This window comes from Mercenaria mercenaria, chromosome 11 (assembly GCF_021730395.1).
Source record: "Mercenaria mercenaria strain notata chromosome 11, MADL_Memer_1, whole genome shotgun sequence".
NCBI classification, from domain to species: domain Eukaryota; kingdom Metazoa; phylum Mollusca; class Bivalvia; order Venerida; family Veneridae; genus Mercenaria; species Mercenaria mercenaria.
Genome location: NC_069371.1, coordinates 27,474,587 through 27,493,760, shown reverse-complemented (window position 1 = coordinate 27,493,760; position 19,174 = coordinate 27,474,587). Strand labels below are relative to the sequence as shown.

At 36.0% G+C, this 19,174-nt stretch overlaps 1 protein-coding gene across 1 annotated transcript; it reads right to left on the bottom strand.

The window, feature by feature from the left end:
* Nucleotides 1-200: 200 nt before the first annotated feature.
* LOC128547069 (uncharacterized) lies at nt 201-17,186 on the bottom strand. The gene is made up of 4 exons (XM_053518778.1): nt 16,967-17,186; nt 7,382-7,464; nt 3,206-3,383; nt 201-471 (listed from the first exon to the last, which is right to left on the bottom strand). Coding segments are annotated over exons 1-4 (324 nt in total). The 5' UTR covers nt 17,029-17,186; the 3' UTR covers nt 201-470.
* Nucleotides 17,187-19,174: the final 1,988 nt, after the last annotated feature.

Genomic DNA, 19,174 nt, shown 5'->3' with positions numbered 1-19,174 from the left:
AAATATAGATGGAATATTAATGTAGCTGTATTTTATATGCTTCGCATCAAAATATCCACTAAAACAATACTGGTTTATCATTTTCTAATATTTTCTATCTGTTTAAATTACTTAAAGACAGTTAAAAATATCAGTCAAGAAAGGGCGAGAAAAATCGGGCGATTAAGGGATGTGGCTAAAGAAAATAACCGAAAGAATACTCCTGTAGAGTGCAATTTTATTCAAGGTTGGAAACTTTCTATTAGTAGAGTAGTTCGGTCACTTCAAATTTTACTTGAAACTTTTTCAGAGAAATCTAACTCTAAAAATAAGAAAAATTGATAAAAATCTATATTTTCACTACATGTGTAGTTAGTTCTTCATGTAAATCCTTGGTTCCTTTGTTTGTCAGGTAGAGATATATCCATCATTTTATTTAGTTGCATTTTATATGTCCACAGGATCGGATCTTCTTATAAATTTAATTGTATTCTGAAAAAGACAAAATAACAATTGATATTACCTCAAGTTGATAACCTGACCTAACAAACTTGAGAATGTTGTAACAGACCAGGTTTAATTAGCATCCACCAAGAGGTTCATCTGAAAAAAAGGCAACCAGTCAGAGCACTTATTCACCCTCTACCACTGGAGATGCAGAACTATCTGACCCGAGGGACAGAGCAAAAAAGTCCCGAAAACAAGGAGAGAGAGAAATCGTCTATATAAAGATATGTCCGGCTAACTAAGCCTAGCTCTTAGCAAACAGACAGTCTGTTTCTTTTTAATTTGACACGTGTGTGCAGTCATGTTAAAACATAAAAATAAAATGAAGAAATACTTTTTACAAAGTTTTGATTTGGTTAAATCTACAGACTAGCGTGTAGTATCTATTTATAAATACATGACCTTAAAATGTTTCTTTTCATGTCTTCGCACTAAGATTCGGATAAAACCGGATATTTACTTTTCAATGAATGTTCCTAAGAAGAGAGGTTAACTATTTTCAAGAAAGGATTCCTTAGTCAGAAAGATGGACTCTCCAGTAAAATTCCCAAACGAGGGAAGCACTGAAGGGCTTTTGATGATGTTATACTTCTCGTTACAGTGTTCTTAATGGTAATCATTCAAAACCTGTTACGAGCGCTGCTAATAAATATGCTACACATATACAAATGTACAGATCCGTCTCATTTGACTGCAAAGCGATTTGTCTCATAATTTGTCGCATACCTCTATGACGATTCATTGATAATTACACGAATATGCATATAGATATCATTCGCATGGTTATATGTTTCAAGATCTTTTATCAACAAAAATTAGATATATTTAGTCATCTGATTTCCTTCACCAAGAACTTAAGAATGAGTTGATACAGTTTAGGTTTTGCTAATTTACACATAGATATGAAATAAAATAAATCATATATACTCTATAAAATTTTGCCACCAAGAATTAATTTGTTCATAATGGTGGCATATTTCTGTCACGAGATAGCCAGGTAGCCATCGCGATACTTCAAAAGATTATCTTGATAAAGCAAAGTTTTCTGAAAAGATTTTCTCAATAGTGGAAGGTTTCCTGGAAATATTATTGCGATAATTTACATTTTTTTTCTCGACAACTTTTGTGTAAGTGCCCACAACTGTCATTTATTAGCTAGGTAAGCTTTCTCGATACTTTCAGAAATTATTTTGATATTTCGAACTTTTCTGAAAAGTTTATCGCAATAGCCTAAAGTTTCCTGGAAATAAAAAGCATATCGAGAACAAAATAATTTATTGCGATAATGTTTTCAGAAAAACGCACAACTTTGCTGGAAAGTTTAAAATATTATCGTGATAGTTACCGAGCATTTCGTGGCAGTTCCAAGCATTAACGCGGAATTTTGCGCTAAAACATTTTCAGGAAATAAATAAGAAAATATTATTTATTGCTGAAATGTTTTCAGAAAAAAATATACACATTTCCTGGAAAGTTTACAAATGATCGTGATAGCTACCTAGATATCTCGTGGTAGAAATATGCCACCATAGTTCATAATACGTTATTTTGATTCATGTCTTTCTCTTCACTGTCTATGTTACGTACTTAGGATGAATTTTTACATTATTATGTTAGAGGACCATATTTTAGACTGGCCGTAGCCAAATATGTTATCCTCTTTAAATAAAGTTATTTTTATTATGATTACAACTTATGTCTTTTTATACAATAATGAAAATGAAAAATGGCTATATCCACTTAGCTTATAACCAGCACAACGATTATATATATAAAATAGTAATTTCTCTGAAATTCACCTCTATTTTTTTTCTCTTTTTTTTTTTTTTAGAAAAATTCGCTATGTAGTTAAATTCTTAGACGGACCTGTGCTCTCGGTGCAATACGTCTCAAATAACGGAAGTACGAAATGGAATGACAACATTTATTTGAAATTGTCATCTTTGTTTTTTGCTTTTAACTTTAGTGGCATATTTCTGCCACGAGATAGCTACAAAGCTATCACTATAATAATGACGACTTTCCAGGAAATGTGTGCATTTTCCTAACAAAATTTCACGTTTTAATGTTTGAAACTGCCGCGAGATGCTTGGTAGCTATCCCGATAATTTTCTAAACTTACCAACAAAGTTGTGCATTATTTTCTGAAAACATTATCGCAGTAAAATATTTTTTCTACATAAGTTTTTATTTCCATGAAACGTTATAAGCTATTGAGATAAACTTTTCAGAAAATTTGGAAATATCAAGATAGTTTCTGAAGTATCGAGCCAGCTATCTAGCTAATAAATGGCAGCTGTGGGCACTTACACAAAACATATCCAGATAATAATGTAAATATCACAATAAGATGTTCAGGAAACATTCGACTAGTGAGATAATCTTTTCAAAAACCTTCGCTTTACTAAGATAAGCACCGCGATAGCTACCTAGCTATTCAATGACAGAAATTGCCACACTATATAACCTATTCAATCCTAGGTGGTTTTAATTTGATAATGTTTTTAATATATAAAGACAAAATCAATTCACGTTATGGTATATATTTTGTTAAGGAGATTTATCTCTTACTATCAGACGTAAACTAAGCTTGCTATGATTTTGACTGGTTGCGTTTTATGCTTCCAAAGGATCTTCTTTAATATTAGCTAGATATTATTTAATTATCTCAATTATTTTTTCACTTCCCTTCACTATTTAGAATAAACACTATTTATACCATTTTCCATATTGTTTTCCAAGCTCCGTGACGAGTCTAGCAACCCATTCTGAACCAGCTTCGCTCGTTAACTGCACTGCTTGAGAGAGCGCAAATGTAAAACCTTCAAGGTCGGCCTTCATATCTTGACCGTTGTGGTAACTGCTTCCGCAATTCCAAGTATTGTCAACAATTTTACCTGAAATATTGATGTCACATGATGCATTTACACTTGAAAGAAATGCGGCATCGCTTCAAGGTTTGTTGTGCCATATATGACAACTAGAAGTGAGAATTGATCAAGTTAAGCTTGTAAAGTTTTGTGCAAAATTGTTCTTGATAAGTCGCTATATAAGGATGTTTGGTAAACCAACGTATGCAAGAATAGCGATAACACCCGTTTGTTTTGTTTAACAACATCTGCAGAATCCCAAGGGATTTGTTGGCGCATGAGCCCGTAGGGCAATTGTACCACCACGGCACGAGGGATTCTGCAGAAGTTGTTACACGATACAAACCGGTGTTATCGCTTTGCTCGCATAAAGCACAAAAAAGTGCTGGAACTATCGATAAAAGCTATTTAACTGAGTCGCCCGCATCATGTTATTATGACTTTACAGGCGATGTTAGGGCTGACAGACCATAATTCTGGCCTTAAATGGCATACGCTATTCTAAATGTTAACAAATGGATAAACACATTCTTCATATTCCTAACGCGCGGATTCTGCAAAGCGGGGCAATATCCACTCGAAGCTCTAGATCAGAAGTGATGGAAGTAATATTTTTTGGGTGTCGGAGGCGGGAGGGGAGTTGTATATTGGCAGAGGACTAGGATTAGGGGCGTTGTGCGGCAATGGAATACTAGGGAACAAGAAACCAAAAGTTTTTTTGTTGTTTTGTTTTTTGTTGTGTGTGTTTTTTTTTAAGGGGAAGGTGGGTAGTGTGTGTGTATGTGTGTACGTGTGTATGTGTATGTGTGCGCGTGTGCGTGTCTGTTTTATGCTAGAGAGTAATGTGGATTGTTGCACTTATCATCACCACTTTCCTACATTCCAAGTAAAAAGTCAATACCTTAAATAGTTTGCTCTGGGCACAAAATACACAGGGCAGATTTGACATTCGAACTCAATTTGGGAACTTTAACCCACAAACCTTGAATGGTTATTAAGGTTTGCTGCGGATACAATATACAGACACAGACAGATTTGAACTTACTGTAACATTGACCATTTACCTATCGACCTGGTTCATGTGTTAGAATACTTAGGCACAAGAATAAAAGGGACGGGGGTTATGTTGGAGCCGAGTGGTCTGGCAATGTGAGGTGTCGGGTTGGGGCGTTATGGGGTATAGTGTGGATAATGCACTCAGCAAATCATCTCATCACCACAAAACTATATTCCAAGTTTAAAGTCAATATCTTGAATAGTTTTGAAACTGCGCTCTGGACACAAAATACAAAGTACAGATTCGAAATCAATTTATAAGCTTGACTTTTGACCTGCGCTCTGCATATTGTCTCATCCCAACCCATCTATATGCCAAGATTAATGTCAATATCTTGAATGGTTATTTACTTATTATTTGGACACAAAATATCACGAACAGATCTGACCTTGCAGTGACCTTGACCTTTGACCTACAGACCGGGTTCATGCACCCTGTACATCGTCTTGTTGCTACCTACGTAAATTCCAATATTGAAGTGTATGCCTTGGATAGTTATTAAGGTATGCTCCGGACACGAAATATGGAGGAAAAAGTTGAGCTTTGTGACCCTGACCTTTGACCTACAGACCTGGTTTAAGAGGTATGCACATTGCCCTACCACCAATACCTATATGCCAAGTTTAAGTCACAACATTGAATGGTTATTGCGTTATGCTCCGGACAAAAAATATGACGGACAGACAGACTTCCTGACATATTTGCAGACGTACACGTCATCACATAATGCGTTCGTTTTTCTAAAACAATGTATTAAAATGATTTTATTTAAAATTTATTTTGTAACTCATTTTAGAACAAGTTTCTTGAACAGAGTTTGATAAAGTTTCATAAACACAAAATTTTGAATGTTCCGAAGTTAGAATAATCAGCTCAGACTGATATGTACTCACACAGTTTATGGGATTTACTACTCCCGCAGGAAAATTTAAACGACAGCATGTTTATTTCATTATTTGATTGTTATGGTTCTCATGCAGTGTTGAACTCAAAAAGGTTGTCAATGATAGAAGTTAAGTGCATACTGTAATGTTATACAAAAATATTTTCTGTATTGAAACGTTTTAATGAAGAACAATCATAATTATCAAACATGTTATCGTTTGAGTTATCGTGCGGGATTTATTCAAATAAGGTGACAAATACAAAATAAATACATACTATTTATCAAATATTCAACGGCCAATGAAAATAAAATAAAATTTGAAGTTTACAACTAGCCTACCCTTTCAGCGCCGTATTTATGTTTAACGTTGCACATCAATAGGCTGGACACGCGTAATAATGCGGAACGTCAAGCGCGTATCAATGCATGCATTACAAGTTAAAGTACCTCTATATGATGTATTTTAATGCAAATGCAGAAAAAAACGATTTCTTAAATCATTCACCTTCCGGCTTCTGCCAAAACTGGTTCATGGACAGTTTTTTTTTATATCGTTGGTCCCCGGAAGAGCATAATTATCAAAAAACGTTCACCGACAGCGTGTTCTCGAGAAACTTCTTGTTTGTACACGTTTTATCAATAAACAATAATATCCTGTCTCACAACTGTCAAAGAACGTGAGAAAATATTGTTGTAAATTGCAAGAGACTTCTGGAATAAATCTATTTTGGTAAGATAAGAAAAGCGGAGACGTAATTAACAAAATTCATTGCAAGAACTACCAAAATGTTTCTATTAGCACACATGATTTCTCAATTTCATATACTTCTCTATATCATAATCGTATTTAAGGCAAAATGCTCTTATCGAAAAACAAATTGCTTGAGATAAATGCTTATGTCCATAACCTCAGATCCCCTCTCCTAATTTCATTTTGTTAAGGTCTACCCATTGTTGTCTCGTTTAGGGTAAACCCATTATTTTAACTTTGGACCATTCGCAGCTTTTCATGGAATTGCACTCGTGTATCATTGAATGTAAACCATAGTATGAACACACCAATTTATTTCGGTACTTGTAAATGCCGAGTTCTGCTCAACCCGGTGTAGAGGGTGTGGACGGTAGCTTGCAGTTCCACAACCGTCCATGAACAGGCCCAATCAAACCGAACTTGCAATATTTTCATTTATGTCGTGTTCTGTGACCTAAAGTTTTCTACTTTTTCTATTTTATTTTCGACTTGTAACTGTGTCAGGGCATTTTCACTAATTGTATTGTTAAGCTTTACAAAGTTAAACTTATGAAATTGTTTGTAAGACATTTTCCTCTTTATCAGACAAAACTGAAATCCTATTAAAAATATAGAGAGTGCTACTCTGAAATGTTATATAAAAGACGTGATAGAGAGTGTCATCTATGAATAACCAAATTTTATTTTTTGCCCAAATAGGCACCCTATTTAACCAACAAAAGATTAATTAGAAGGTCTATATTCATACGATTTTTGTGGTATACCAATATAACATTCTTTAAATTTATTTAATACTTTTTATTCTGAACTAAATTTGTATTGCACACTTCATACTTGATCCTGTCGCTGTCTTTCCAGAACTTGCAAATTCTAGAACTTGCAAACATGACACAAGGGTATATAACATTGTACTGAATCTGTTTAGACTATGATATTTACTGATTTTAGTCTAAACAGCTACGAACACCTGTAATATCAATTAGGCCCCACCATGCTTTTACATAAGGTAAAAGTGTAAAAGGAGAGTTATATAAAACAAACACTTATATTCCTAGACGTCATCCGATCCAGCAACTAAAGAGCTACCTAACTGTTTTGAAAAGAAACACATGCACATATTAAAGCAAGTATAACCTTATTTCAACAAGGTAGAATGTAGAAGAAACTCTTATGTGATGATCAGTGCTCAATAATTTGCATGTATTTCTATTACAAATTTTATATGCTCTTGGTGCTTTCGTGAAAACATAATTTCTCCAACATCAAAACGTCACATCAGGAGAGAAACCTGAACAATATTCCAAATAGCCTACGCGTCCAATACAACAAACCTGAGTGTTCCCCGCTTTGACATTCCATAAAACCTAATTCGTTCAGATACAGCGGTTCACCGTCTGTGCACGTCCAGTCCGAGCTGAGTCGAAACAGAAAAAAGAGTTCAGATTTAGCTGCAAATTAAAGCATTTGCAAACATTTACAGTAATAAAAATATCATTTCAAAGAATAATGCAGAAAAGTAACTGCTTACATAATTAGCCAGCTAAAGCAGTTTGAAGACAGTGGGTAAGCATTATACTCTATAAACATATTTTTGCGCATTGACAATAACGTATAATGCATGCCGTCCCGAAAATATATGACTGTTTACATCCTCATGAACAGTGTTACTCTCATAGCACGTTTACGGTCACCCGAAACATTATTTTCAATATCCTCCAACACTTCTTCTTTCCGTTTCAGAATGTTTTGGAACACCCATTTCTTCACCAAATTTACGAGCACTTTTGTTCTTACTTAATTCCAACACATGGACTCATCCAACGTTAACACTTTCCGTTAGATCGATCAGCTACACATAGGAAAGCTGATGAAAACATGCGATTTCCCTTATTTATCAAGGTCAAGTTATTATTGGAAAAAATGTGCGGATCTTAAAAACGACGGTCAATTTAATTGGTCATATCGGTCTGTCGCTTATAATTATGCAGTGACTGTGGGGATTCCATCAGATGTTAAATGCATTTCTCACCTTTTGCAATCGAGTAAAAGTGAAAGTAAAGTAAAGTGTTTGTTTATTATAGTGTCACTCCTACTGAAAGGGCCAGCCAAGTTGGCTTATGAGACACCTAGCGACCTGGCGGCCTGGAATACTCGTGTATTTCTTGTAGAAGAATGATTTGTATGATAAGATAGATAAAAAGAAAACTATGAATACAAACGGTAAAACTCAATAAAGCATAAAAAAGAATGTTGCTTAACTTTAAAAATTTGCAACACAGCCTTCCAGAGTACACTTACTACAAAGAAATTAACAAACAATCATGTATATACTTAATCTATGTTCAATAAAATACACAAAACAACATTTTTAGTTACTCTGAAAATTTCCCATCCAGCAGCCTAGCAGCCTAGCAGCCTAGCGCCCGGCGGCCTGGCGGCCTGGCATAACCGTTTATTTCTTGTAAAGAAATTAACAAACAGTCATGTATATAGTTAATCTATGTTCAATAAAATACACGAAACAGCATTTTCAATTACTCTAAAAATTTGCGACCCAGCGGCCTAGCGGCCTAACGGCCTGGCATAACCATGTATTTCTTTTAAAAGAATGATTTGTATGATAAGATAAATATAAAGAAAACTATAAATACAAACGTTAAAACTCAATAAAGCATAAAAAAGAATGTTGCTTAACTTTGAAATTTTGCAACGCAGCCGCTGAGAGTACACTTACTACAACGAAATGAACAAACAGTCATGTATAATTATAGTTAATCTATGTTTAATAAAAGCACAAAAGAGCATTTTTAATTACTCTGAAAATTTCCGATCCAGTGGCCTGGCACAATCATGTATTTCTTTTAAAACTAAGATAAATATAAGAAAAACTATGAATACAAACGTTAAAACTCAGTAAAACATAAAAAAGTATGTTGCTAAACTTTGAAAATTTGCAAATCAGCCTTTTACAAAGAAATTAAGGAACAGTCATTTTTTGTGGTTAATCTTTGTTCAATAAAATACAGAAAACAACATTTTAATTAAGCTGAATATTTCCTATCCAGCGGCCTAGCGCGATGGTAGCCTTGTGGTCCTGCAGACTTAGGTATTTATTGTTAAAGAATGATTTGGAATATACGATAAATATAAAAAAAACTGAATACAAACGTTAAAAAAGAGTAAAGCACAAAACTATCAAAATTTGCAATACAGCCTCTAAGAGTAAACTAACGAAGAAATTAAGTTAAATTTGTTAAATTTATGCTGAAAGAAATACATAAAACCAAATTTTTCAATGACTAAAAATTCCAAACCCAGCGACCTCACGGCCTGGCAAACTCGTGTATTTATTTTAAAATATTGATTTAGAAAAAAAAAGTAGATTTACAACAAAGAAATTAAAAACAGTCCTAAGATAAGATAAGATAAGATAAGATAACAACCTTATTTTCTTTATTTTCAACTTTATTTTTTAAAGGTTACATACTAAGCGTACAAATACAAATATCATACAACTTATATCCGGTATGGCCTTCAATTAAATTTCCTATACCTTCATACATTTACACAATCATACAGTCAATTTATAATCAAAAGTAGTTTAGGGACCTGTTTGGCGCCACGACTGCTATGCGCGAAAAGGACGTCAAAGCAGGTGCGTGTCAGACGTTTTGGATTCTATTTATAGAATGACATCATCCTTCTATTTTAAGTAATGACCTCACAATAGAAATGAATGTTAGGAATTTATCTTTTAGAATGACAAACTTTATAATGACTTCATGTTCTATTTATAGAAAATGTCTCCCAAAAGACAATTTAGGGCGTGGTCGCGCACATTGAGGGTCAGTTGCTCAGTCCTTAACGGGGAGATAACATGAAAACAAAAACATGATATTACAGGAAAATCAAATAAAACTACACATTAATCATATTTAATTAACAATATTAATCATGACCTAAATGAATAAATACATTTTATGGTAAACAAAGAACAAAATAATAATAATTAAAGAAAAAATATTTATCGCATTTTCAAATAACAATAAAACTTTAAGGATTACTTAAGATAGATACGAAAGAAGCAACGTTAACTGAAGATAAAAGATTACTTTTTGTTGACGATGTTTCATCCTCAACCATCCGCAACGAAATGACTACAATCATAAGTGTTTCATCCCTTAATGCGCATGCTCGGATCTATTTTTACAATGATGTCATAAGCTATATTTAGATAGCGTCACGAGTACATCAAACCATATCTTGGTCACAATGTCTAGCGTTTATTGATTTAAGGCCGGATGGACGGACAATAAAACTGAAACATGTCGAAGTTAATCCCTTTAAAGTCACCACACTATCCGGCGTGTATTTATTTATGACTGAATACTTTAACAATACCCTGTTCAACTGTCAAAGTTTATCCCTATAAAGTCTCCCTAATGTCTGGTGTGTGTTTATTTAGGACCGGATACATTTACAATGGTCTATTGATGTGTGAAAAATAATTTCCTTTTAAGAGCGGATGCGTGAACAAGGGGTACCATTGGGAAATGTTTTTAATTCTGATCCCAATTATACTAGGTTTATCTCTTACTGTTTCAGAGATATTCAGTTTGAAAATGGTAGAACACATTTGTGACGTCATCATTTGGTGCTAAATACAAAATTGACGATTTAAATTTTGAAAATGCCGTATCTTCCTGATTTGTAAACCGATTTGAATGATCTTGGTGTCAAACGAACGCGCATGACGAGAACTAACAATTGCAGGTATTCAACTGGAAATGAAATTACTCATACGTGGAATTTTGTTTTTTTTTCTTTATGACTTATCTGAATATACCCGTGTTTGGTATCCTACGAAATGGTTTGACAACGTCTATCAGCTCACGGTGTAAAACCGCAAGTGAAATTACACATGCGTTAAATGAGTCAGTGAAAACACTCATGCGTAAAATGCGTCAAAGTAAGCTTACCTGATCCTTACACTTTGATATCCAAAATGGCAGTGAATGAATTCACAGGGTGACGTATAATAAATAGAGTCAAAACAATGTTCTGATTGGTCAGTATAACAATAGCAATGCTCTGATTGGTTAGTGATGCGGCGCATTCTGATTGGTCACTCATTGATCAGACGCATACAAGTCAAAAATCAATTTGAATATGACAGAATGCGTTACGAGCTAATGCATACAACACCTGCAAAACTTCCACCACCACCTCTACCATCACCATCACCGCAACCACCAAGTCCACCACCACAACCTCCACCGCTAACACCAACACCACCTCCACCACCACTGCCTCCTCCACCACCACCACAATCTCCACCACCACCACCACCACCACCGCCTCCACCACCACCTCCAGCACCACAACATCCACCACCAAAACCACCACAACGCCCATCACCACCACCACCACGTTCAACTCCACCAACACTACTACAACCTCCACCACCAGCCCGTCCTTCACCATCAACACCACCACCACTTCCACCACCACCACCACCACCACCTCCACCACCATCACCACTGTCTCACCACCACCTACTCCACCAGCAAAACTTTCACCACCACCACCACCACCACTACAACCTACATCATCACCACCATCACCTCCAACTCCACAACCACAACCACAACCTCCTCCACCATCATCAACACGACCTCCACTACCACTACCACTAAAACATTCACAACCGCCTCCATCACCACCATCGCCACCTCCGCCACCATCACCACTACCTCCACAACCACCACCAACAACAATGACATTAATTCTGACAGCAAAATATGTCTTAAAAGCGTAAGAATAGCATGTAAAGCTTGTAAGAACATAAAGCAGTGTCTCGTTGTACGAAAATATTTTTACATCTGTTTCACAAATGAATTAGTGCCCTTTATGTCACCAGTCATTCCCTAGGCGCGACGCCATGCTAATACATCAATGTTATGCACACTGGCAGTTTTCACCATCATTACAAACATGGGACACACCAAGGGAGACAACGTTACAACATCCATTTTCTATGGTCGTTTCAGGACCTAGTGGTAGTGGAAAAACTGAATGGACCAGAAAACTGCTCTTATCAAATCTTGTTAGACCTCAGCCTCAGCGTATCATATGGACTTTTGGACAATGGCAACTTTTGTATGACGAACTTCAGCGTGAAATGCCCGGGATCGAATTTGTACACGGTATTCAAAACTACTTGAACGATTCCCAATATATTAATGTCAATAAAAGGAACCTGCTTGTCTTTGAAAACTTGATGACTGAAGCTAAATGCAATCAAGGAATTGCTGATCTCTTTACCAAGGACAGTCACAACTGGAACATATCTGTCGTATATCTCACCCAAAATTTGTTCCCTCAAGGTAAAGCCTGTAGAGATATCGCTTTGAATACGCAGTATCTGGTACTATTTAATAATCCTATTGATAGACAGCAAGTACCTACATTGGCAAGAAGAATTTACCCTTCGTCCAGTAACATCTTTATGAAACGGTTTGAACAAGCGACATCAAGACTACATGGTTATTTGGTAATAGACCTAAAATCGAGCACAGCAGAAAAAACACCGTTTACGCGATAACATTTTTGAGACAAACAGTCCAAAAAAAAAATGAGAAAACTAACAGATGGTTAATATAAACCAGAGGACTTTTTCAATGGCGAAGGAAACTTTTCTGACAACAAAAATAAAAAAGATGATGATGATGTTCAGAAGGAGGATAATGATGATGATGATGATGATGATGATAATGATGATGAAATAGAAAATTGGAATAAATATAATGACACCAGCTTTACACAGAAACGACCTTTGTTCAATGAGCCTCCTGGTAAACGTAGAAAGGTTGAGCTTAAAGAAGAGTGATCACGTCGTGAGATATGGGATAAGTGTTTTAAGGATTCTCTCAGAAAATCTATAATTAAAAAACAATTTAAAACCAAAGTAAATAACTATACAGAACAAGGGCTCTCTTTTGAAGAAGCTTACCGTCGCACTGCTAATGACTGCCTCAACTAAGAAAGAAACTGAGACAAAATTATTCCCAATTTCTAACAGACTTTTATGAGCTGCAAGACGATCCTACTCAGCAGCAGATTCTACAGACAGCTAAGAAACTAAGAAGTCAATACGACATGACTGTCAAAGAATCTATTCGACAAGCCGTTGCACTTAGGCCCAATCATAAAAGAAAAGTAGAATAGCCAATAAAGAATAATAATAAAGGTGATGATGATCAAGAATCGGATGATGAGGAATGAACGTTGTAAGAAGGATCGCCGTGCTTTAACATTCACCACGCTAAAATGGGTTCCATTGAAGTGTATGACTATAAACAGCAAAAATGGGTACTGTATATCCCGCACCCAGAGAAGTCGTACCAACATTTTAAAGACTTGAGGGACGAGGGTACGTACCGGTGCCCTGACCATAAAGTTACACCGTTAAAAGAGGAACAAGAAAGGGAAGCAATACAAGAAGAATAAAAAGAGGAAAAACTTCCCGTAGTTAAACTGGTGACACCTATAGCTTAAGCGGTTGATATTACTTTGCTGTGCTGGAAATAAGACGGTCGCAGAAGCATAGCGATCTGTAGCGACATAGGGATGAAATGGACACAGCTATGACTTATGATTTGGACAGTCCACGACGTAGGAAATATGGCGAAAGCATGACGCAAGATACTATGGACTGGAACACCTATAGATTTTAAAATGAATAACTATGAGGAGATGTTAAAAGAGTACCCTGTGACAAAAGGCGCTGCGCTTCAAATTCAGATACATAGAGGACGATACGTCATTTAAAATACAGATACGAGCCAAGGATCGGGGAAACATTGGATGGCCTTTTATTTTCATAAGAGAGGACCCGACGAATTTTTCGATTCACTTGGTAATAGTCTAAGACCGGAGCACTTTTAATGACGTTGAATGATGACTTTATTTTGTCTTATTTTAGTTGATACATGTAGTCTGTATTAGTAATACAAGCTTGCGCAATAAAAGATGTACAGAAAATTATACTTTTGTTATTTATTTATAATCCGTATATTTGAATTTAATGTAATCAAATGTAAACTGAAGCTTTGGTAGGTGTGATGGTGGTGGCGTGTATGCAGTAGTTCGTAACTCCTTCTGTCATAGTCAAATTGACTTTTGACTTATATGCGTCTGGTCCATAAGTGACCAATCAGAAACGCCGCATCACTAACCAATCAGAGCATTGCAATTTGTTATACTGACCAATCAGAACATTGCTTTGACTCTTTTAATTATACGTCGCCCTGTGAATTCATTTACTGCCATTTTGGATATCAAAGTGTCAGGAAAAGGGAAGCTTACTTTGACGCATTCTACGCATGCGTTATTTCACTGACACATTTTACACATGAGTGATTTCACTTGCGGTTTTACACCGTGAGCTGATAGCCGTTGTCAAGCCATTTCGTAGAATACCAAACACGGATATATTCAGACAAGCCATAAAGAAAAAACGAAATTCCACATTTCCAGTTGAATACCTGCTATTATTAGTTCTCGTCATGCGCGTTCGTTTGACACCAAGATCATTAAAATCGGTTTATATATATATAAGGAAGATATGGCATTTTCAAAATTTAAGTCGTCAATTTTGAATTTAGCGCCAAATGATGACATCACAAATGTGTTCTACCATTTTCGGATAGTGTAGTGACTTTAAAGGGATTGACTTTGACATGTTTACTTTTTATTGTCCGTCCATCCGGCCTTAAATCAATAAACGCAAGACATTGTGACCATGATCGTGACATTATCTAAATATAGCTTATGAAGTCATTGTAAAAATAGATTCGAGCATGCGCATTAAGGGATAATACACTTATGATTGGAGTCATTTCGTTGCGGGTGGTTGAGGAGGAAACATCGTCGACAAAAAGGAATCTTTTATTTTCAGTTAACGTTGCTTCTTTCATATCTATCTTAAGTAATGCTTAATGTTTTTGTTGTTATTTAAAAATATGATAAATATTTTGCTTTAATTATTATTATTTTGTTCTTTGTTTACCGTAAAATGTTTGTTTGTTTGTTTTAGGTTTAACGCCGTTTTTCAACAGTATTTCAGTCATGTAACGGCGGGCAGTTAACCTAACCAGTGTTCCTGGATTCTGTACCAGTACAAACCTGTTCCCTGCAAGTAACTGTCAACTTCCCCACATGAATCAGAGGTGGAGGACTAATGATTTCAGACACAATGTCGTTTATCAAATAGTCACAGAAAACATACGCCCCACCCGATGATCGAACTCGCGACCCCGCGATCCGTAGACCGATGCTCTACCTACTGAGCTAAGCGGGCGGGCTTTACCGTAAAATGTATTTATTTATTTAGGTCATAGATAAATCTGTATAATTGATATTGTTAATTAAGAAATAATAAGTTCCCAAACGTGGTTTATCGTAGAATAACCCGAGTTTTGAGTTCTTATGCGTAAGAATATATCACGAAGGCATACTAGCATCAACAGTGTAAGAAAAAATGGTAACTACTTTTTACGACCGTGCTACGCACCTGAATCGGATGACGTCATTGCACGCGAGTGGTTTATTTCAGAATAACCCGAGATAGATTTTGCTCTACATGTATGTAGGTTATTTGCTGGTCGTGTTAGAATTCAATATAATTAATACGTTGTATGTAGTTATGTAGTTTTCTTTGATTTCTCTGTAATATCTTGTTTTTGTTTTCATGTTATCTCCCCGTGTAGGGCTGAGCACCTGATCCTCAATGTACGCGACCACGCCCTAAATTGTGTATACAAGTCAGCCCTGTATACTTCTGGGAGACATTTTCTAAAAAAATAGAACATGAGGTCATTATAAAGTTTGTCATTCTTAAAAATAAATTCCTAACGTTCATTTCTATTTATAACATTGTGAGGTCATTCTTAAAATAGAATGATGATGTCATTCTATAAATAATCTTAAATGGCCTCCACACACTGCTGCGACGTCATTCTCGCGCATGCGCAGTCGTGGTGACAAACCTGTCCCTATACTACTATCAAACATTTATACAAAAAAACACATCAGAATATCATAAAAAAGAATGTTGCTTAACTTTGAAAACGCAGCCTTTGAGAGTAAACGTACTACAAAGAAATCAATCAAACAGTCATGTACATAGTTAATCTATGTTCAATAAAATACACAAAACAGCATTTTTAAATACATGTACTCTGAAATTTTCCAATCCACACGCACACACACACGCACACATACACCCACGTCAATTGATTGGCTGTTTTTCTTCAAATATTTACTGTTTAGTACCTGTTTTGTAATTGGTTGATTATTTTCATGTATTATTGTTGAGTGCACAAGGTGTGAGGGATCGTGAAAAACGAGAACGCTTAAAGCAATATGTCATAAATCTCGCTATTGCAGGAAACTCATTTCATGCCTGATATCAAAATAGAATTAATGACTGGGAGGTATTTAATTGATAACGGACAAGTCATGAATAATAGACAGTGGCCTCTGTGGCCAAGTGGTTAAAGTCTCTGTCTATGAATCACTTACCCCTCACCAATGTAGGCTCAAGAAAATCTGTAAAAGGATCCTTTGGAAGCAAAGAATGCAACCAAGCAGAATAATAGCAGACTCGGTTTGACTGAGTCTATTCATGAGAGGTAATGAAATATGTAACACCTGTCAAGCCTAACTCAGGGCGTTGAATTCTTCAAGTGAGGAAGTCATCCAGCTGATGAAATAATGCAAGGAGGGTCACCTGGGGTCTTTTTTCACCATCAAAAGCTGGAAATCGCCACATGACCTATAACTTTACTTTCATGTTTCCTATTTGTTAGTAACTATAGCTGTACATATGTAAAATTAAGTTACAAGTAACTTACCTCTGATGAGAAGGACACGCAGGACATGGAAAATTCTTTCTAAGTTTTATCCACTTTACCATTTCTGCTTTTTATCATCCAACCTGGCAGTTATTTTATCTCTAAACGATCAATAGTTGTATTTAGTGTTTACACAATATCGTTTAAAATAACATTACAGTCAAGAGATATAAATATTACTCCTTATAAAATAAACAAACGTGTTTGTAAACATGGACGGTTCCAAACTGAATGGGATCCATGCTAAAAATTAATGACAAAATACAATACATATCGCATATCCGTAGCCCTGACCAACCTATAAACCGGGCCGGTCTATTTTATAACTTCAACAACACCGTTGACCCATTTAAACGAGGACTAGCTAGTGAGCGGTAAAGATAACATTTTAAAAATCAAAGGTTATAATGTTTATATGTAACGAATTTTTGAGCGAAACTATCGCTAATTACTAAGCACGGACTGTTGACACAATATAAGTAATGATGTACACTTCCTGTTAATTGTATTGAACTTAAAAATGGAACTCAACCTAGGTCATAAATGTCGACAGACTGCATTTGTTTGAGGCTGCCAATAGAAACTAAATAAGCGCAAGATACGAATTATCTAAAATCTGCAGCTGCAAATCTTAATCTCCAAATGAATCAAAACATGAACAAGTCTACATGATCCGTGCACTGTTTTCAGCTCACATGTCACAAAGTGACAAGGTGAGCTTTTGCGATCGCGCAGCGTCCGTCGTCCGTCCGTGCGTGCGTCCGTGCATGCACAAAAACCTTCTGACCTCTCTAGAGGCCATACTTTTCAATGGATCTTCATGAAAGTATGTCAGAATGTTCATCTTGATGATATCTAGGTCATGTTTGAAACTGGGTTACGTGCCGTCAAAAACTAGGTCAGTAGGTCAAATAAAATAAAACATCGTGACCTCTCTAGAGGCCATATTTTTCATGGGATCTGTATGAAATTTATTCAGAATGTTCATCTTGGTGATATCTAGGTCAAGTTCGAAACTGGGTCAACTGCGGTCAAAAACTAGGTCAGTAGTTCTAAAAATAGTAAAAACCTTTTGACCTCTCTAGAGGCCATATTTTTAAATGGATCTTCATGAAAATTGGTCATAATGTTTACCTTGATGATATCTAGGTCAAGTTTGAAATTGAGTTACATGCCGTCAATAACTAGGTCAGTAGGTCAGATAATATAAAAGCCTTGTGACCTCTCTAGAGGCCATATTTTTCATGGGATCTGTATAAAAGTTGGTTTGAATGTTTATCTTGGTGATATCTAGGACAAGGTCGAAACTGGGTCAACTGCGGTCAAAAACTAGGTCAGTAGGTCTAAAAATATAAAAACTTTTTGACCTCTCTAGAGGCCGTATTTTTCAATGGATCTTCATGAAAATTGGTCTGAATGTTCAACTTGATGATATCTAGGTAAAATTTGAAACTGGATCACGTGCGGTCAAAAACTAGGTCAGTAGGTATAAAAATAGAAAAACCTTATGACCTCTCTAGAGGCCATATTTTTCATGAGATCTTCATGAAAATTAATGAGAATGTTTACCTTGATGATACCTAGGTCAGGTTCAAAACTGGGTCATGTGCCTTTAAAAACTATGAAAATTGGTCAGAATTTTTATCTTGATGATATCTAGGTAAATAAAGTTCAAAACTGGGTCACATGAGCTCAAAAACTAGGTCACTATGTCAAATAATAGAAAAAAAACGACGTCATACTCAGTTCAAAGCTGGGTCATGTGGGGACAGGTGAGCGATTCAGGACCATCATGGTCCTCTTGTTAAAACATCTATCACGGTGGTAAATACACTTAAAGATCAATAGTTAAGCTGTCCATCCGCTTAGCTCAATAAGGAGAGCGCAGATCTATGGATCGCGGGGTCGCGAGTTTGATCACCCGGCGAGGCGTATGTTCTCTGTGACGATTTGATAAAAGAAATTGTGTCTGAAGTCATTCGTACTCCACTCGTGATTCATGTGGGAAAGTTGGCAGTTACTTGCGGAGAACAGGTTTGTAATGATACACAATCAAGGTACACTGGTTAGATTAACTGCCCGCCGCTACATAACTGAAATACTGTTGAAAAACGGCGTTATAACCCCCGCCCCCCCCCCCCCCCCCCCCCCCCCAAAAAAAAAAAGAAAAAAAAAAACAATAGTAAAACTATCAGTATGTAATGTTTA